Genomic DNA, 21423 nt, shown 5'->3' on the forward strand with positions numbered 1-21423 from the left:
AATAACTTGGTTACAACAAGCCGAAAACATTTAACACACAGCTCGGCAGGCAGTGTGGCCTGGCCTCGGCTATCTATTTTTCTTTATTTGACCCCTGCAAGGAGCAGGGTGACACGAAGTAAAATTTTCTTCTTCCTGCACTTTTGTTATTGACTGCTGCTGGAATAGCCCTTCTAAAGCTCACACTTATCTCTTTGCTCTCCTGCTCAAGAAGCCACAGTGGCTCCCTCCTTCCTGCTATCACATGGATCCCACTGATCATTTCCTCAGCTTCCGTGCCAGCCAGTCATCTGTCCTAATATGCATTGAGGCCACGGCACTCACTGTGTGTCACAATCATCAAAAGCAAGGCCAGAGGTGACCTCTGCTCTGAGGCTGCATCACTGGATGGATTTTAGGGGTCGCTGGGAATGCTGGTTTCCTGAGGGCAGAGGTTTTACCTGTTTTGTTCCCTGTTAAATCCTGGCACTGTGTCTGGCACACTGTAGAGGCGCAGGCAATATATGTCAGAAGAATGAATGAACTGACTCCCCAACTCTCAACTGGGTCTGGATAAAACTGAGGCACAGAGTGGAGTGGTGACTGGCTCAGGACCACAGATTAAAAAACTGGGTCCCCAGTTGCTCACCCAGTGGCCAGACGTTTCTTTCCCAGCCCCTCTCCTCATGTCTCTCCTGGCAGTGGTAGATGCGGATGTGCACCACCCAGACCCCCTTTCAAGGAAGCACTGGCTGCAGCTGTCAGCTTGGCAGGGTGGGCCTCAGCTGCTGAGAGCCACCTCCCTGAGGTCAAGCCCTGCCGGGGCCAGCCCACATCTGGTGACCCAGAGAGGCTGAGACGTGAAGCCCAGCATTTCCTCCCAACAGGGGGCGCTCTGACGAGCAGACCACTGCGCCACCAGGGAAGTCCTTGTTTTTTGTTCTTCGTTTTTATAACTTGAGGGTTTCTTGTGGTTCAGTAATAGAGCAGTGCACATCTTTTTTAGTCAGACGAGGCTGTGAGGTAGAATTTGACCATCAGTGACTTCTTTTGAATAAGCACCTGAAAATGGACCTTGTGGGAGGTGGATGCTCATAGATGCAGAGAGCAGATTGGTGGTTGCCAGAGGTATGGTGGGGGGAGTGTAAAATGGGTGAAGGGAGTCAAAAGGTACAAACTTCCAGTTATAAAATAAATAAGTCATGGGGATTTAATGTACAGTGTGGCAACTATAATAATACTGTAATATTATAGTAATACTGTTAATAATTCTGTATTGCATATTTGAAAGTAAATCTTTCTTTAAAAATATTTATTTATTTGGCTGTGCCAGGTCTTAGCTGCAGCATGTGGGATCTAGTTCCCTGACCAGGGATCGAACCCAGGCCCCCTGCATTGGGAGTACGGAGTCTTAGCTACTGGACGAAGCCCCCTGAAAGTAAATCTTAAAAGTTCTCATCACAAGAAAAAAAACTGTAACTATATATGGTGATGAATGTTAACAAGACCTATTGTGGTGATCATTTCACAATTTATACAAATATCAAATCATTATATTTTATTATATTTACACCTGAAACTAATATTTTATAGTATGTCATGTATACCTCAATTTAAATTTTAAAAAAATTTTTTCGGCTGTGCTGCACGGCATGCGGGTTCTTAGTTCCCTGACCCAGGATGAACCCGTGCCCCCTGTAGTGGAAGCACGGAGTCCTAACCACTGGACCGCCAGGGAATTCCCTAAAAAACAATTTTTAAAAAAACACGGACCTAGCGTCGTCAAGATCTAATAGGAACGTTAAACATTGTACCTGTGGCCACTCATATTCACTGCAAGAGAGAACACCCAAGGCCATGAGAGTATCCCTCTTTGAGTCCGGGATAGGAAAACAAGTAGACCACTTCCTCTATTTTGCTGCATTTTCCACTAAACCTAATTTATAAGCCTATATCATATTTTTAATGTCTGGTGTGGAGACTGCTCAACTTGATCCAACCATATGGATAAGTTGGCAAGGATTCAATTGGCTGTCTTCTATTTCTTTAGCTAAAGGTCTGGTCTCTGTTATATGGACTATAGAAATTTATGACTGTTATATTTTCAATGTTGGTCATGCCCTGGATCAATAAAAAGGGTCCTTTTTAACTGCTTAATGCTTTTTTCGTTAATTTTATCTTGAATTTATATTGCAACTACTGTTTTCTCTGTCTTTACTTTTCTCACACATTTTTACTCATTGTTTAAAACAATCTTTCTGAATCATTTTGATTTAGACATTATTTGGTTGATTTTTGAATTTTTACTCAATCTGCGTACCCTTGTCACTTAATGTATGGACTTTAATCCATTAATGTTTATTGTCAGAAAGTGAAATTCTGTGTTGTTTTATGTTTTTGGTATTTTTTATGCCTTCTTGGTATTTCCTTAGTGGTCTACCTTTTGTTATGGAATCATTTCTCATTCTTTTTCAAGTGATTTGAAAGTTCTCTTTCCTGTCTTTAATTCAACTTGTGATTATTGTTAAGTTTTTTTAAAAAAAACTTAGTTGAATCTACATTTATCTAATTATCTGCAGCAGAAATGAAAGAATATCTATTCATTTCTTCTCTCCTTTGTGAATGGAGTGTGAACACTCCTATGGTCATAAGATAGGTGTCTGAACACTTAGGGTAACAGACCGGGATGTGGAGTCCCATGAGTCATGCACAGAGCACTTTGGAAACAGGTCAAACAGACTGGGTACAGACACTCCTGGTGTAACACAGATTGTGGTATGAACACTTCTGGAGTCATACAGACTAGGGTGTTGACATGCCTCATGTCACAAAGACTAGAATGTGGACACTCTTGGGTACATATGTACTAGGGTAGGGACCTCCTGCAGTCACACAGATTGGGGTGTAGACACTTTGGGGGTCATACAGACTGGACTTTGGACATATGCGGTCATGCAGACTAGGTCGTGGAGACTCCTCGGCTCACACAGAGTCAGGTATGGATCATGGGAGTGTCTGTGTTCCAGTCTGTGACTCCACTAGAATCTACATTTATCACTGTGAACAGTTTGGTCCACATTGCAATCTCCCACCCTATTATATCTGACTGTAGTCTGTATTTCACCAGTAGTGACCACTTTGAAGTCCTTTTAAGTTCAGTAGTTTTCATCCCCTATATCTGAATTCAGACAAGAAGGCCATTAATGCCAGAGTATTTTCCATAAGCCCAGGTTTGAAGTCTTAACCAAAGGGGCACAGATGGTGAAAGACTTAACAATGGTCCAGGTTCAAGGTCAGAAGGTAGGGCACGGATAATGGACTAGTTAACATGCTAGGGTCCGTGCTCTAAAAGAGTACTGACGGTGAAATTACTAACCTTGTTTAAGGTCAGGCCAGAGGGGCAATAACAGTGCTAGCCTTATCAGAGGCCCCAGTGGAAGGCAACACTGCCAGAAGGGAACTGACAGTGGAAGAATTAACACGGACTGTGGTTCAAAGTCAGAGAAGAGGAGCATTGATGGTAGAAGAGTTTACACACAGGGTTCAATAACAGACGAGAAAATCACTGATGGTGGAATAAAGAGACCCAGATTTGGGGTTATGTAAGAGAGGCCGGGATTTTTTTAATTAGTTAACAATAGTTCTGTTTGATTATCTAGACAGAGAGATGTTGATGTTAGAATAGTTAGCAAATGATTGAACTCAGACTAGAGGGGCATTAAGAGTTAACAGAGGTCCTGGTTTAGGGTCAGACCAAAGAAACAGAGATGGAGACAATTGAATAAATATCTGGGTTTGAGCTCAGTCAAGAGAGGAACAGATTCTAGAATAGTTAACAGAGTCCGGGGTTTGAGTTCAGATTCCAGGAGCACTGATGTTGGAAGAAATAACTGTACAAGTTCAATGACAGACTCACAGGCTACTGGTAACAGAACAGTTATCAGAGGATCAGGTTTGAGGTCAAATCACGGGGGAGTTAATGGTGCTATATTTAACAGAGGTTTGAGGATAGGCCTGGAGTGGAGGGATTTAAATGGCTGTGTTGGATAATTAGACCAGTAGATCATTGAATTTGGAAGGGTAAACATCAGACAGATGGCAGAGCAAGGATAGTGGAAGAGCTTTGATAAGGAAGCAGGATGACATTGAAGGTAAAATGACAATAAAAGAGACCCTGGTTTGAGAATAGACCAGCAGGACATTGATGTTGCAGCAGTTGACAGTGGACCAGGTCTGAGGTCAGACCAATGGAGCACTGTGGCTTAAGAGTTAAAATGGCCTGGGTTCAAAGTCAGATCAGAAAGGACTGAAGGTTGAATAGTTAAAAAGAAGCCCTGCACGTCTGGAACCTGTGCTCTGCAATGGGAGAGGCCGTAGCGGTGAGAGGCCCCCGTACCACACACAAAAAAAAATTAAAAAAAAGAAGCCTAGGTACAACAGTGTCAGAGTCTTGGATGAAGAATTAATAAGAGGTCTGGGTTTGATTTGAGACCAGAGGGGCCTTTCAGTTAGAATATGAAATGAAGGCCTGGGTTCAAGGTCATGCCTAAGGAGCAGTGATGGGAGGATACTTAACAGAGACCTTGTTTTTATGGCAGACCAGAAGGGCACTGATGGTGGAATTATTAATAGAGGGGGTCAAACCAGAGAGGCTGGCATCTTGGAATAGTTCAAAATCAGATCGGAGGCTCCCTGACTTCAGACTATACTACAAAGCTACAGTAATCAAGACACTATGGTACTGGCACAAAAACAGAAATACAGATCAATGGAACAGGATAGAAAGCCCAGAGATAAACCCACATACATATGGTCACCTTATCTTTGATAAAGGAGGCAAGAATATACAACGGAGAAAAGACAGCCTCTTCAATAACTGGTGCTGGGAAAACAGGACAGCTACATGGAAAAGAATGAAATTAGAACACTCCCTAATACCATGCACAAAAATAAACTCAAAATGGATTAAAGACCGAAATGTAAGTCCAGACTCTATAAAACTCTTAGAGGAAAACATAGGCAGAACCCTCTATGACATAAATCACAACAAGATCCTTTTTGATCCACCCCCTAGAGAAATGGAAATAAAAACAAAAATAAACAAATGGGACCTAATTAAACTTAAAAGTTTTTGCACCACAAAGGAAACCATAAACAAGATGAAAAGACAACCCTCAGAATGGGAGAAAATATTTGCAAATGAAGCAACTGACAGAGGATTAATCTCCAAAATTTACAAGCAGCTCATGCAGCTCAATATCAAAAAAACAAACAACCCAATCCAAAAATGGGCAGAAGACCTAAATAGACATTTCTCCAAAGATACACAGATTGCCAACAAACACATGAAAGAATGCTCAACATCATTAATCATTAGAGAAATGCAAATCAAAACTACAATGAGGTATCACCTCACACCAGTCAGAATGGCCAGCATCAAAAAGTCTACAAACAACAAATGCTGGAGAGGGTGTGGAGAAAAGGGAACACTCTTGCACTGTTGGTGGGAGTGTAAATTGATACAGCCACTATGGAGAACAGTATGGAGGTTCCTTAAAAAACTAAAAATAGAACTACCATATGACCCAGCAATCCCACTACTGGGCAAATACCCTGAGAAAACCATAATTCAACAAGAGTCATGTACCACAATGTTCACTGCAGCTCTATTTACAATAGCCAGGACATGGAAGCAACCTAAGTGTCCATTGACAGATGAATGGATAAAGATGTGGCACATATATACAATGGAATATTACTCAGCCATAAAAAGAAACAAAATTGAGTTATTTGCAGTGAGGTGGATGGACTTAGAGTCTGTCATACAGAGTGAAGTAAGTCAGAAAGAGAAAAACAAATACCGTATGCTAACACATATATATGGAATCTGAAAAAAAAATGGTTCTGAAGAACCTAGGGGCAGGACAGGAATAAAGACGCAGACGTAGAGAAGGGACTTGAGGACACGGGGAGGGGGAAGGGTAAGCTGGGACGAAGTGAGAGAGTAGCATTGACATATATATACTACCAAATGTAAAACAGATAGCTAGTGGGAAGCAGCCGCATAGCACAGGGAGATCAGCTTGATGCTTTGTGACCACCTAGAGGTGTGGGATAGGGAGGGTGGGAGGGAGATGCAAGAGGGAGGAGATATGGGGATATATGTATATGTATAGCTGATTCACTTTGTTATAAAGCAGAAACTAACACACCATTGTAAAGCAATTATACTCCAAGAAAGTTGTTTAAAAAAAAATCAGATCAGAGGACCTTGATGTTAGAATAGTTAACAGAAGTCTCCACTCCCAGTCAGACCAGAGGGCTGATGATGGTGGAACAGTTTATAGAGGTCAGGGCAGAAGGGCACCAGCAGTGGAATAACTGAAAAAGCTCTGGGCTTTGGTTGAATGAGAAGCCTATCATGTTGGATTAGTTAAGAGATACCCCCGTGAAACTTCAGAACAAAGCGGGTCTTGAAGGAGTAAAGGCTAACAGAGCCCGAATTTGAGGTCAGACCAGAAATGCCTTGATGATTCTAGAGTTCAAAAAGGCCCAGTTGGGACTTCCCTGGTGGCACAGTGGTTAAGAATCCACCTGCCAATGCAGGGGACATGGATTCGAGCCCTGGTCTGGGAAGATCCCACATGCCATGGAGCAACTGAGCCCGTGTGCCACAACTACTGAGCCTATGCTCTAGAGCCCACAAGCTACAATTACTGGAGCAGGCGTGCTTAGAGCCCATGCTCTGCAACAAGAGTAGCCCCTGCTCACCGCAACTAGAGAGAGCCCACATGCAGCAACGAAGACCCAACACAGCCCCAAATGAATAAAATAAAATAAATAAATTTTTAAAAAAGGCCCAGTCAGAGCAGAAAGCCAGTGATAGTGAGATATTAACTAGAGGCCTGCATTCAAGTTTGGACCAAAGAATAGTCAGCAGAATTTCAGTTCCAGATAAGACCAAAGGGGTATTGATGGTGGAGTGGTTAAGAGTTCCAGATCTGAGGGCTTCCCTGGTGGCGCAGTGGTTGAGAGTCCGCCTGCCGACGCGTGTTCGTGCCCCAGTCCGGGAAGATCCCACATGCTGCGGAGCGGCTGGGCCCGTAAGCCATGGCCGCTGAGCCTGTGCGTCCGGAACCTGTGCTCTGCAGCGGGAGAGGCCACAACAGTGAGAGGCCCGTGTACCGCACAAAAAAAAAAAAAAAAAAAAAAGGGTTCCAGATCTGATGTGAAATCAGAGGCACAGTGATGACGGACAAGTTAACAGAGGTCCAAGTCTGACCAGTAAGTTTATTTTTTTATTATTTGCTCTTTATTTATTTCCCCTTAGGTTGTAAGTCAAGAAAATCATGATGAAGAATTTAAAGCAGAAGGTCAACTCTGTTACCTCAAAATTTCGCAAGGAGGAAGTCCCCCAAATCATGTATAACAACATCTGTGATCAGCCATCTTGAATCCAGATGCAATGAAGACATGAAAAATGTGAAGAAAAGAAGAAAGTATTAGAGAAAAATGAGGCTCCCTGAAATGATTTTGTGATCTGCTAACCTTAGTGGAAACCAAGCGTCTTTTTGGTGCTCCATACTGTGCAGAAAAGAGTTAACAGCAGGCCTGAATTGCTGTCTTTGGAAAGGCCTGCTTTAAGGGGGGCCCTTGGCTGGCATCTGGAAATTTAGATTCCAGGAAGATTCCCACCACTCTCTAATTGATAAGAGTGACCCACTGTGCCTGAACTGTTCGTCCAGGCACCGTGGTTTATGCTAAACACCTGCTTTCCTTCAGGGAGTCAGGGAGTTGGGTATGTGGCAGGCAGAGGGTGCTTACATGACCAACCCCTAATAGAAACCATGGGCGGAGTCTCTAACAAGCTTCCGTGGTTCACAGTGTTTAACATGTGTTGTCATAACTGAGGGAATTAAGGGTGTCCTGTGAGGCCACTGGAAGATGACCCTTGGAGGCTTGTGCCTGTTTCCCCTGGACTTCACCCCACGCGCCATTTCCCTTTGCTGACTGTGCTCTGTATCTTTTTGCTGTAAAAATCATAGCCATGTATACAACCATATGAGGAGACTGAGAATCCTCCTAGCAAATCACTGAGTCTGTGAACAGTCCAGTTCTCTGGACTATCACCACATCTCATCACCATTTACCTTAAGGTCTGTCAGATGGAAGTACCAGATAGAAATGCTTCTGGCTACAAGTAACTGCACTGTCCAATAACAGTGGCTTGAATGAACAAGAGGTTATTTTCCTCCCTCAACAAGACTGCTGGTGTTAGTTCAGCAGCTCAACAGTGTTGGGCCAGGTCGGGGTCTCTGTGACTCTGTGGACTGACCCTGAGGTCTCAAGATGGTAGCTACACTTCCCATTGATACATCTGGATGTGGCAGCCTATGGAGCTGGAGGGAAGGGAGCAGCTGGAGCAAGAGGCTCTTTGATACCCTGGAACTTTGACATTTCCTGGTGACTCAGGTCATTGACAAGGGATTTGGGTTATCAATCTCCTTGTCTACACCCCAAGCTTTCTGACCTCACTCAGGGCTCCTCTCAAATACTGAACATTACTCTGTGTTCTCTGAGCTGTTCCAGGCCTCGAATTTGAGCCCTGGGTGGGCATGGGAGGAGCTAGGGGTAGTCTGGAGTTTCTCTGGAGTGGAGAGAGATTCCCCATCCCTTTCCTCCCACAACAGGAGCCGCTACCTCAGCCTCAGGGTCCATAGTTGCTCTGCACCACCTTGGCGCTCTCAACACCTCTGCTCCCTGCTTGCGGAAAACAACCAATGCACCGACAGGTGTGGGGTCCAGGGTGTGGCTGGCCCAGGGGTGGGGGGAGCCTCCCTGAGGAGCCAGCGGAGTCCTGCAGACTAACAGGATGAAACCCCTGTGGTAGAAGCCAGCATTCCCTACCTCAGCCCCTCTGCTGCCACCACCTTGGTGCAAGTCCCCATCACTGCTCACCTCAACTACTGCAGGGTCTCCTGACTGATCCCCCTGCTCCCGCTCCCCCATTCCAGTCTGTTCTCTTCACAGTGCCCACAAGGATCCTCTTACAACCAAGTGAGATCATGTCCCTACTCTGCCCAAAATGTTCTGGTGACTCACGCCTCACTCAGCAAAAACGCTCAAGTCCTCACTGTGCCCCCAAAGCCCTCCAGGATTGGGCCTGTCCAACCTCATCTCTTAGCAAACCTTAATCTAGCCACACTGGCCTCTACAATGGTCCTCCTGGCACACTCCAGCCTTGGTGCCTCTGAACTGCCTTTTCTCTACCTATGATATTCTTCTTCCTCACACACTATGGCTCTCTCACTTCATTCAGGTCTTTGTTTAAATTTCACACTGTCAGAGGCCCCAAATAGCCAAAGCAATCTTGAGAAAGAAAAACACAGTTGGAAGAATTAGGCTCCCTGACTTCAGTCTACACTACAAAGCTACAGTAATCAAAACAGTATGGTACTGGCACAAAAACAGAAATACAGATCAATGGAACAAGATAGAAAGCCCAGAAATAAACCCTCGCACCTATGATCAATTAATCTACAACAAAGGAGGCAAGAATATACAATGGAGAAAAGAGAGTCTCTTCAATAAGTGGTGCTGGGAAAACTGGACAGCTACCTGTAAAAGAATGAAATTAGAACATTCTTTAACACCATACACAAAAATAAACTCAAAACAGATTAAGGACCTAAATGTGAGACCGGAAACTATAAAACTCTTAGAGGAAAACATATGCACAACACTCTTTGACATAAATCGCAGCAATATCTTTTTGGTTTCACCTCCTAGAGTAATGAAAATAAAAACAAAAATAAACAAATGGGACCTAATTAAACTTAAAAGCTTTTGCACAGCAAAGGAAACGATAAACAAGACGAAAAGACAACCCTCAGAATGGGAGAAAAGATTTGCAACTGAATCAACGGACAAAGGATTAATCTCCAAAATATATAAACAGCTCATGCAGCTCAATATTAAAAAAAAACAAACAACCCAATCAAAAAATGGGCAGAAGACCTAAATAGGCATTTCTCCAAAGAAGACATACAGATGGCCAAGAAGTACATGAAAAGCTGCTCAACATCACTAATTTGGGTTATCTATCTCCCATCTTCTCTATTAGAGAAGTGCAAATCAAACTACAATAAGGTATCACCTCACACCAGTTAGAATGGGCATCATTAGAAAATCTACAAACAACAAATGCTGGAGAGCGTGTGGAGAAAAGGGAACCCTCTTGCACTGTTGGTGGGAATGTAAATTGACACAGCCACTATGGAGAACAGTATGGAGGTGCCTTAAAAAAGTAAAAATAGAACTACCAATCTACCCAGCAACCCCACCATTGGGCATATACCCTGAGAAAACCATAATTCAAAAAGAGTCATGTACCACAATGTTCATTGCAGCACTATTTACAATAACCAAGACATGGAAGTAACCTAAGTGTCCATTGACAGATGAATGGATAAAGATGTGGCACATATATACAATGCAATATTATTCAGCCATAAAAAGAAATGAAATTGAATTATCTGTAGTGAGGTGGATGGACCTAGAGTCTGTCATACAGAGCGAAGTCAGTCAGAAAAAGAAAAACAAATACCATATGCTAACACATATATATGGAATCTAAAAAAAAAGTTGTTCTGATGAACCTAGGGGTAGGACAGGAATAAAGACACAGACGTAGAGAATGGACTTGAGGACACGGGGAGGGGGAAACGTAAGCTGGGACGAAGTGAGAGAGTGGCACGGACATATATACACTACCAAATGTAAAATAGATAGCTAGTGGGAAGCAGCCACATAGCGCAGCGAGATCAGCTTGATGCTTTGTGATGACCTAGAGGGGTGGGATAGGGAGGGTGGGAGGGAGACGCAAGAGGGAAGAGATATGGGGATATATGTATATGTATAACTGATTCACTTTGTTATAAATCAGAAACTAACACACCATTGTAAAGCAATTATACTCTGATAAAGATATTAAAAAAAAAACCCAAAACCAAAAAAAAAAAAAAACCCATATGATCCAGCAATCCCATTCCTGGGCATAGATCCAGAGAAAAAACCATAATTTGAAAAGATACATGCACCCACAATGTTCACTGCAGCACTATTTACAATAGCCAAGACACGGAAGCAACCTAAATGTCCACTGACAGATGAATGGATAAAGAAGATGTGGTACATATATACAATGGAATATTACTCAGCCATAAAAAGGAATGAAATAATGCCATTTGCAGCAACATGGATGGGCCTAGAGATTATCATACTAAGTGAAGTAAGTCAGACAGACAAATATCATATGGTATCACTTATATGAGGAATCTAAAACAATGATACAAATGAACTTATTTACAAAACAGAAACAGACTCACAGACTTAGAAAACAAGCGTATGGTTACCAAAGGGGAAAGGTGGGAGGGGGGATAAATTAGGAGTTTGGGATTAACGTATACACACTTCTAAACATAAAAAAGATAATCAACTAGGACCTAATGTAATACTCCAATATAAAATAAAAATTAAAGAAAAATAAATGTCACACTGTCAGGAACATCTTCCCTGATCAGGACACCAAAAAGAGCCTAACCCTCCCCTCACTCCTGCACTCTATCCCCTGCCCTTTTTCCTCACAACGCTCAGCTTTAGCTGACCTGTTATATATTTTTGTCTATTATCAACCTGCCTCCGCTAGAACGTAAGCTCCACGAGGGCAGCCATTCCTGCCAGTTTAAGTCACAGCTTGTACCCTCAGTGCCTAGAACAGGTCCCGGCGCACAGAGGTGCTCCACAATGTCTGTCCAAAGCGTGACTGTGTAAAACACTTGAAGTGGTGCCTGTGACATGGCAGACGTTCATAAACGGTTGTTGAATGAATCCATCAATGAATCAATGCATGAAGGCATGAATGAGGAGGTGAACCCCATCCCATCTTGGGTCCTAGAGCTGCCCTCTCCCCCATCCCAACCCCAGAAGATCTGGGAGCCAGCCATCGGCACAACCACAGGAACTTTATTTACAAACACAAGGCTGGGGCCGGAGGCAGGTGGGAAGGTGGACAGTGGCAAGGATGGAAGTCTCCTACTTCTGCTCCCGCCTCCAGACGATGACCATGCCGCTAGCGTCGCTGGAAGCCAGCAGGCTCTCATCGCAGTTGAAGCTGACATCCAGCACGGGCGCGCTGTGGCCCTGCAGCTTGTTGACGGCGGCCTTGGCTGCCCGCTCCACGTCAAAGAAATGCACGCACATGTCCTCGCTGCCCGTCACTGCCCAGATGAGAGACCATCAGGAGGTGTTGCAGGAGGCAGCGGGGTGCCCTGCATGTGAAGTCTCTGAGGTGTTGAGGGATTTATGTCCAAGGTGTAAGGTCCCGGGGCTGGGGGCTCTGGGGTGGACCATCCCCAGATGCAAGGTCACCTAGCTGTTTTGGCTCCGCGTCCGGAGTGTGAGGTCTCTGAGCTCTTTGTTGGTGGCGGGGAGGGGTCTGTGTCTTAGGCTGTGAGGTTTCTGGGCTGTCTGGGGGGTCTGTGTTCAAAGTGTGAGGTTGCTGGGGCGTGAGAGTTCTTGAGGCCCAGGAAGTCAGGGCATTAGGATGTCGTGACAGCTGAGCCAGATCAGCACCAGCCCTGGTCCCTGCCCCTCCCTGGCCACCCAGACACCCCGACCCCATGGGACTCACCCACACAGGCCCCCTGGCGGAAGGACATGAGGGGGCAGAAAATGCTGCGTACGGGGTGCGAGCTCTGCTCAATGGGGAAGCTTCTCTTCAGCTGCAGGGTCCCCTCGTTGTCCACCACCCTGAGAGGAGGAAGAGAGTGGGTTAGGGGGCAGCCTCAGCCCCAGAGGGGGACGAATGGTGGGCCAGTTTGTGTCCCCACCCCTGCACCTGAGGTCTTTTCAAGGTTCATGAAATCCAGTTTTGAGACGACTGCATAAACCTATAAAGCACGGGATGGTGTGTGAGTTAGTGACAGTTTGGAAACTGTATCTGTTGATACAAATGGGGAGCCTCTGCTGTTTAATTTGCTAGTTTCTTTTCCTAAGGGTCCCTAAGAGATCCTGATTTTAGGACAGGCACAAAGAGAGGGAATGACTGACCAAACTACAGCACCCCTGCACCGTGGAATACCACATGGCTATTCAAAGGAATGAACCCGAGCTACTGCAGGGAGCAGCGTGCAGCCCAGGCTGAGAACTGCATTTAGATGACAGACATAAGTGAGTGGGGATAGTAAAACTCCCAGCTTCAAAAAAAAAATTTTTTTAAAAAATGAAGGAAGGGAAAGCAGGCCACTGCTCTAAGGGGACTCTAGTCTATTTTATGGCTCAGTTTGCTCATCTGTAAAATGGACATGATTACAGCACCCACCTCACAGGGTTGCTGTGAGGATTAAATGAGGGGATATGAACAGGGCCTGGCCCAGCAACTGCTACGCACATGATAGCTACTGCTATTAGTATTACTGCTCCTATTGATGTCACCATTATCATATTATTACTATTATTAGGAGACCGAACCTCTCCCCTCAATGAAGTTAACCTCCATGGCTTAGTCTGCTGGGGAGACAGGGCTCTTGTCTCAGTCTGACAGAGGCGGCAGGCCCCCCACCTCCAGGTGGCCCAGAGAGGAGACCCACCTGTAGAGCAGCAGCTTGTTGAGGCAAGCATTTATGAGCAGCGAGGGGTCCCGGGCCTCGCGGCTGACCCAGGAGCGGGCGGAGATGCTGGTCACAGGGCTGCCCTCATGCACCACCAGACGCTTGGCTTTGGTCAGCTTCCCTGCGGCAGCAGAAGGAGGGGAGGCAACGGTGAGGGTTGGGACTGTGCACCAGAAGGGTGAGGGTGTGAGCAGCTGGATGCAGGCCTAGGGTCTGCCTACCTGTGGCCATGTCGAAGAGGAAGGAGAAAACACTGCCGCGGTCATCACCCGCCCAGAGCAGCCGGCCAGGGGCATCAAAGGACAGAGCGAGGACACGGCCTGTCAGCTTGCTGGATCCACCCTTCACTTTCTTGCCCGTGGAGATGTTCATGACGTGCACGTTGTGCTTGGCATTCCCCACCTGTGTGTGAGACCCGCACACCATCACCCTGCTCCCAGCCACTCCCTCCTTGAGTCTGACCACAGCAGGGCTGCTGTTGATGGGACTGGCTGATCCCTACTGGACTCTCATCACAGTGAGGGTGGGCCGGCAGACTGGAAGGTGACTCAGGCCGGTCATCCTCCCCAGCCAGTCCCTCTTGCAATCTGACCAGAAGAGACAGCTTCTCCCAGAACTCAAGGGGCCTGCCTGGTCCTTCCTGGAGCCTTGACTATACTAGGGCGGCGGCTGCTGCTACAGCTGAAAGGATCCCAGAGCACAGGCTCACTGGGCCAGCTCCCCCTACTCCCCACTCAGGACCAGGCCAGACTTTTCATTTCCTTCCCCTGCCCTCTGACTCTCTATCCGGGTCGGACCACCATGATGCTGCCACTGAGATGAAACAAGGTTTCCAACTAGTAATCCTGCTCCCCAACCAGCAGCCCCTGCAGTTGGAAAACGGTAGGACTACTGCTGATGGGACCATGACCCTACCCCCAGACCGCCCCCCATCCCCGGAGTCTACCACAGTGAGGCCATCCCAGACCAAGAACCACGTCCCCAGTTCTGCCCTGTTTCCCTCTGAGTCTGGCCAGAGGAGGACGGAGGCGATGGACTAGAGGGGACCCCCTTATCCCGACTCCCTGCGACAGCCCTCCTGGCCTGGCATCCCGCCCTCGGCAAGGGGGTGCTCTGGAGCCTGACCACAGTGAGGTTGTTGTTGACTGGCTGGAAGGTGCAGCAGAGCAGTTCGGCGCTGTCTGGGTCAGGGATCTCCCGGATGCAGCGGCCGTCCTCAGAGGCCCAGATGCGCATGGTGGCATCAAGCGAGGTGGACACGAGGATGTCGTTGGAGAGGGACCAGGCGAAGTCGGAGACCCCGCGGGTGTGGCCCCGCAGCACTCGGAGCACGGTGGGCGGGGCGGGTACCAGCTGGCACAGCGAAATGCTGCCATCGAGTGAGCAGCAGGCCAGGCGGTGCCGGTCGTCATTGGCGAAGCGCACCCTGGGGACTGCAAGGCCAAGGAGCCATTTGTGAGAGCTGCCATGCTCACCGGGTGCTTTCATTTACAGAAGGTTCTGACGTGTGAGCCAGGGGCCGGGACCGACTGCACCAGGCACAGTGGCCTCAGCAAAGGGTTTTCCTTGGCTGAGAAAGAGAGTTGGAACGCCAGAAGGCCCTCTACCCAAAGCTCCCTAAATCTTGGCAGGTACTTTATGGATTGCAAATGACTTCTGCAATGCAAAAAGCCTTCTACATCTCAGTAAGCACTTTACAGTTACCAGGGTCTTGGCAGTTTGCAAAACCCACTCTGCCCTTTGCAAGGAGATTTCTCTGCAGCAAAGGTTTTAAGCTCGTTCAAGCGACTCATGACCCCAGAAGCCTTCTGCAAAGTGCTCTTTTAAGCTGCTGAACCCCTTTATGGTAGACAAAGTAACCAAGACTTTGCAGATCACTTTGCAGAGGGCTTTTAGGTTTTGCGAAAGGTGTGATGAATAGCAATTCCTCCGAGGTGGGCCTGAGACTCTGCATTCCAGAAAAGGATGCACTGGGTGGTTGTCACCCAGTTGTTTGGGCAAATGCGTGGTGACAGGACCCGCCATCCACTGGCTCACCTGCCTCATCCACGTGCTGGTCAAAAACATGGTACATGCCCGCAAAGGCGTAGTTCTCACTCAGCGATGTGTCCCCGGCCATGGCTCGACTTGCTTCTGCCGCTGACGTGGGAACCACGCTGCCGGGGGGCCTAGGCCCCAACAGGAGTGAGGGGTGAGAGGAGGGAGGTACTAGTGTTTGGCCTGCCATTGCCCTGTGGCTCCCCTCCTCCTCACAAACCTTCAGCTGCCCCTGGTGCATACCTGTCCTCATAGACGGCACGGTTCATCTGTGCCTGCAGCTGGTAGGAGCCTCGGCTGACAGAGCGGCGGTGCCCACGGGCCCCCAGGGCCCGAGGGTCATCCTCGAAGTCCTGCAAACAGAGGGTCAGGGTAGGTACACCTTGCAAACAGCCCTCAAGAACCTATGAGATCTAGAGTTTTCAAAATATACCCAGAACCATGGGACTTCCCTGGTGGTCCCGTGGTTAAGACTCTGTGCTTCCATTGCAGAGGGTCAAGGTAGGCGCACCTTGCAAACAGCCCTCAAGAACCTATGAGATCTAGAGTCTTCAAAATATACCCAGAACCATGGGACTTCCCTGGTGGTCCAGTGGTTAAGACTCTGCGCTTCCACTGCAGAGGGCGCAGGTTCGATCCCTGGTCAGGCAACTGAGATACTGCATGCTGGAACCAGATCCCTTCTCACCACTTCCACTGTCACCACCGTCACCTGGACTACTGTGGTGTCCTCTGCACTAGTTCCCCTACTCTCACCCTTGCCCCACTCAGCAAATACTTAACAAATGCTCTTTGAACAAAGAATGAACACTTTTCCCCCAGAAAACCACTCAGCTTTGTCTCTTGCCTCATTCAAGTCTCAGCTCAATTGTCACCTCCTCAGAGACGCCTTCCCTGAGCATCCCCATTAAAAATAGCTTCTCTCTGTTCCCAACACCTGTCCTGTTTCATTCCCCAAGTCAGACTTATTTTTCCATGTTAGCACTCCTCACTACAAGCCATGGTAGTTATTCGCTTGTTTACCTGGTTTGCTACGTTTATTGACCTATTTATCTTGTTTATTGCCTGCTTATCAACCTATTTATCTTATTGTCTGTTGATTTATGACATACATTATCTCTTTTTGCCCTCTGCTCATCCTAAGAGCCAGGAACAGTGCCTGGAACATAGCAGGTGCTCGACAAGTCTGTGGAGTGAATATATATGGAGGCAGGTGGCGTGGGGAGGAGCTCACCTCCATGCGGTCAAGGGTAGTGCGGCTGCTGCGGACGATGCTGTTGCTATAGGCACGAGCACTGCCTGGCTCAGAGAGGGGCCCGTAGCGCTGGCCCAGCAGCTGCCCACGCAGCCTCAGGTACTGCCGACGCAATGCTGGAGGGTGCCCAGCCTTGGCATTCTCCCGCAGTAGCTGGCTGCGCCGTCGGATATATTGTGTCCGAAACTGTGGAAACGTTGGTGTGCGGTACGCATTGTACCTGCGATGGCAGGAGGCAAGGCGGGCAGCAGGCACAGGACAGAGGGAATCAATCAGCTCAGGGGATAGGGAAGGAGAATGAGGTGTGTGGCAGTGATAGGTCAGGATGGCAAGTGATCAGCAGTGGTGATGGGGGTCACTCTGGTGTTGTGATAAGGGTGTGTCCGCAGTAATAATGGGCATGGCAATGAGGGCAGTGTGGGCACAATGGAGGCAGTCTGCAGTTCTGCTGGAATTGGTATGGGGTGACTGAGTCAGTGTAGACAATAGGGGCCAATCTGACATGGTGACGGGGGTTAGCATGGGGCAATGGTGGGGGTCAGTATGGCGATTGGGTCAGACTGGGGAAGTGATGGTAAGAGAAGTCTGGGGGCAAAAGTGGGGAACAGGATGTCACCAGCATGGGCTCTATCACCCCCCCACCCCCGACAAAGGCTCCAATACCACAGACTCTGCGCATGCCCACATGTGACTGCATTATCCTAGCGTGCTGTTTAACAACCCTCGCTTGCCAGTCATTCCCTGCGGGCAAGCCCCACACCCTGCTACTGCGCATGCTCACCTCCAGCAAGCCCACTCAGCCGCATAAGGCAAGTTCTCCGCCCAGCCTCACTTATCGCCATTGCGCATGCACCACGTAACTTCCGCTCCCGCGAGCTTCGACCCCACGCCTCACCTCGCGTCTACTGCTAAGACCTGCTGCCACACCGCAGCCATTCCCCGGCCTCCTCTTCCGGCGCGTCCGCCCGCGGGAGCCTGCAGGACAAGGGCCTGGAATGTCAGCGTCTCAAGTGAAGAGATCTAGATCCGCCCCTTCCGCCAGGCGATCGTTGCCATAGACACGGAGTCCCTCCAGTCCAGGATGTCACGATATCCCACCCGGCTCTTAGCATGGTCACCACCCCAGTCCTGCCCTTCCCAGGCAGCGCCCAGATGATTCACAGCAGACCTGGCCCCGCCCCTCCCCGGTCACCATAGCAACGCCCCTCCTCCCGCCGCCTAGCAATCCTTGTTGGCATTCTCCACCCATCTTGCCCCCACCGACCCCCGCCTTCCCTTCTCGGGTCCAAGAGCAGGACCCGGGATTAGGGACCACCTCCGGGGCTGCCTCCCGCTCTTGAGGCTCCCGGGGCGGCCCTGAAACCAGTGTCACCCTTCTCTCCTCTCTCAAGCTCCAGCAAGATGGCCGCCTGCTGCCAGGAAGAACTTCCGAACGCAGAACAGATCGATAGGAATCCTCCCCAGGGCGTGGGAGAACCACGCAAGCGTATTAAGGGACGGTAGGTTCTGACACAAGGATGGAGGCTCCGCCCTTTTAAGTTCTATCCAGCCTCAGTCCCTAATGGCATTTTTTTGTGTACACAAGAACAATGTCCAGGGACCACAGGGACAGGGGCTAGTATGCGAATCACTCACTGAAAATCAGAAATATGACTTTCAAAAAAAAAAAACGAAAGGACTTTTTTTGAAAGAGCGGTATAAGCTGCTTTTTAGCAGCACAATCTTGGCCAAGCAAGATTTGAAGTGCAGAATAAAAAATAATCACACATGCAGAGGCCCCCAGAAAATTCTCCAGTTCCTAGGTGACTGATGGGCCTTCAGGCACGCCCAGAGTAAGAAGAGTCCTTTCTGTGTGTCTGTGTTGGGGTGGGCGGCTTGGATACTCCCAGGGAGCTTGGTCTGGGCGTGAGGCTCTGAAGCCAGAAGATATAAATAGGTACAACAAGCTTTGGGGTTTGGATCCCAGGAGGCTATCTGAAATCATCCTTATTTCAACTCCAACAAGAAGCTGCATCTCTATTCATCTTAAGGTGACCAGGATATACAATGTACGAAGTTGGAACACAATGTTTAGTAGCTTCCTTTCGGATCTTGACTTTGACACAATTCTCATTATTGTTCAGATTATTGTATGTGTTATAAAAATAGTGTTATTTTCACACTATTTTTATTTTTAAAATATATTTATTTTTTGGCTGCGTTGGGTCTTCGTTGCCGTGCGTGGGCTTTTCTCTAGTTGCGGCGAGCGGGGCTACTCTTTGCTGTGGTGTGCGGGCTTCTCATTGCGGTGGCTTCTCTTTGTTGCAGAGCACAGGCTCTAGGCATGTGGGCTGCAGTAGCTGTGGCACGTGGGCTCAGTAGTTGTGGCTCGTGGGCTCTAGAGTGCAGGCTCAGTAGTTGTGGCACACGGGCTTAGTCGCTCCACGGCATGTGGGATCTTCCCGGACCAGGGCTCAAACCCGTGTCCCCTGCATTGGCAGGTGGATTCTTAACCACTGCACCACCAGGGAAGTCCCCACACTATTTTTATAATACAACAATCTGAACAGTATTTTTTAAAGCAACCTTAAATGAGACACGGCCAAAAACGTATTGCCCTTTGTATTCTAACAAAAATAGACCACACTGTACTGTACTGATGCAGCAACCTCCCTTGTCCATGTAACTAAGCTATGGGTGGTCTTTTCAGGATATTGAACACTCTTTTGTTTCACGATTGCTAAAGAATAAACTTTGCACAAACGTGTAACCACTAACATTTATTGGACAATGTGCTGGATACTGTTTAAGGTGATTTACATGTATTATCCACTTAATCCTAATAACTGAATGTTGTGGGTCCATTACTACCCCCATTTTACAGATAAGGAAACCTGAAGCCCAGGAAGTTCAAGTGTGACATTTTGTTGAACTGGACCCCTATCTGTGACCAGCATTGGGTTTACAGTCGGCCCTTGAACAACACAGGTTTGAACTCCACGGGTCCACTTACACACAGATTTTTTTCAATAAATATTACAGTATTACACCATCTGTGGTTGGTTGAATCCGCATATGCATAACCGCGGATACGGAGGACCAATTATGGGATTTGAGCATCTGTGGATTCTGGTATCCATGGCAGGTCCTAAAACCCATCGGCCACAGACACTGATGAACAACTGTATTTCTTTTCTTTTCTTTTTTTTGCCGTAAAGGATGATACAATCAATGCCTTTCCCATTCACCTTGACCCTCCCAGGACAGAACCCCACCCCTTCACCCCACCATTCAGCTTCCAAAGAAACGTGGTGAGGGGACTTTCCTGGTGGTCCAATGGTTAAGACTCCACGCTCCCAATGCAGAGGGCCCGGGTTCGATCCCTGGTCAGGGAACTAGATCCCGCATGCTGCAACTAAGAGCCCACATGCCACAACTAAAAGATCCCGCGTGCCACAACTAAGACCCGGTGCAGCCAAAAAACAAACAAACAAAACAAGGAAACGTGGTGGGAAGAAATCACAGGAGAGTCAGCAATACCAAGGAGATCTACTGTCTCACTGCCAGAATTGATTTTTTGTTCTTGTTGTTTTTACAATATTCATGTTAAAATTTCAAAAATTATTTTAAAAACCTCATTCCTAGAAGGCTATATATAAGATACTATATATAAGACACTAATGACAGGGTCATTATAAATATGAATTAGCTATTAATGCAGAGAAAGTGTTCAGAACGACACCTGTTGCGAGAACATTTGCTGTCATTCCAGGAAGTAGTACAGTACTTTTCAGAAGGCAGTATAACCTGGCCACTGCCACAGGCTCTGACAACTATGTGGTCTTGGGCAGGTCACTTAACCCCTTTGTGACTCAGCCTCCTCATCTGAAAAAAAACTGCCTCATAGACTTAGTGTGAGGACTAAATGAGTTAATATTTTTAAAGTTTAGACAAGCATCTGGAACAGAGAAGATATCCACTAAATGCTGACTACTGTTAGTTGTTTTAATAACTTTTCCCGATAACAGATCCATCTGCCAGAGGTAAATCTGGTGCAGAATAATGTGAATGAGAATGACCACAGCCACCTCTTACATTTATGTGCTCTGCATTTTTTCAATTTTTGTTTTTAAACATTTACACACTCTTACTGGATTAAAAATGGGTTTTGAACAACAAGCTGATGACAGAAGGCACTTTGTTTGTTGGGAGCCTGGAGAGAAAGGGGCAGAATTTAGGTACATGAATGGCAGGTCAGTGGGTGGGGAAAGAAGGGTCTCAGGCCTGGGGGTATCAAGTCACCAGAAGCAGCTCCTGGAGGTTGTGAGTGACCTTGGTTACAATCATGATATCTGAAAAAGCTCAAGTCCATGGGGGACTACAAGTCCCACCCACTCTAACAGAGTCTGGGGTTATTTTACTGTCAGAGTGATGGTTGAGGGTCCTAGCTGAATGAACAAACAAAAACACATTTGGACAGAAAAGACAGGTAAGCCAGAGCGG

General features: G+C 47.4%; 1 protein-coding gene across 4 annotated transcripts; it reads right to left on the reverse strand.

Annotated features, from left to right (window-relative positions):
• Positions 1 to 11983: 11983 nt before the first annotated feature.
• On the reverse strand, positions 11984 to 18414 carry WDR13 (WD repeat domain 13). 4 transcript variants are annotated; one of them, XM_067723288.1, is made up of 10 exons: positions 18257 to 18413; positions 17837 to 17916; positions 16921 to 17161; positions 15930 to 16039; positions 15687 to 15817; positions 14775 to 15082; positions 13871 to 14051; positions 13629 to 13770; positions 12671 to 12789; positions 11984 to 12257 (listed from the first exon to the last, which is right to left on the reverse strand). In XM_067723288.1, the coding sequence occupies exons 2-10, from the start codon at positions 17875 to 17877 to the stop codon at positions 12073 to 12075; spliced, it is 1458 nt and encodes a 485-aa protein (XP_067579389.1). In that variant the 5' UTR covers positions 17878 to 17916; positions 18257 to 18413; the 3' UTR covers positions 11984 to 12072. The 4 variants fall into 4 exon arrangements, with proteins under 4 accessions (XP_067579389.1, XP_067579390.1, XP_067579393.1 ...); XM_067723289.1 differs by lacking the exon at positions 18257 to 18413 and adding an exon at positions 18206 to 18245; XM_067723290.1 differs by lacking the exon at positions 11984 to 12257 and adding an exon at positions 12878 to 12929 and having other exon boundaries at positions 18257 to 18414.
• Between the last annotated feature and the right edge of the window lie 3009 nt (positions 18415 to 21423).

This window comes from Pseudorca crassidens, chromosome X (genome assembly GCF_039906515.1).
Source record: "Pseudorca crassidens isolate mPseCra1 chromosome X, mPseCra1.hap1, whole genome shotgun sequence".
Lineage (NCBI taxonomy): Eukaryota > Metazoa > Chordata > Mammalia > Artiodactyla > Delphinidae > Pseudorca > Pseudorca crassidens.

Coding starts and splice junctions, on each gene's coding strand:
- WDR13 (XM_067723288.1), bottom strand. CDS start 17,877: ATGGCTGCGGTGTGGCAGCAGGTCTTAGCAGTAGACGCGAG. Junction 15,083..15,686: donor CCAGCACGTGGATGAGGCAG/GTGAGCCAGTGG, acceptor TTGGCCTTGCAG/TCCCCAGGGTGCGCTTCGCC. Junction 14,052..14,774: donor TCAACAACAACCTCACTGTG/GTCAGGCTCCAG, acceptor TCTCACACACAG/GTGGGGAATGCCAAGCACAA.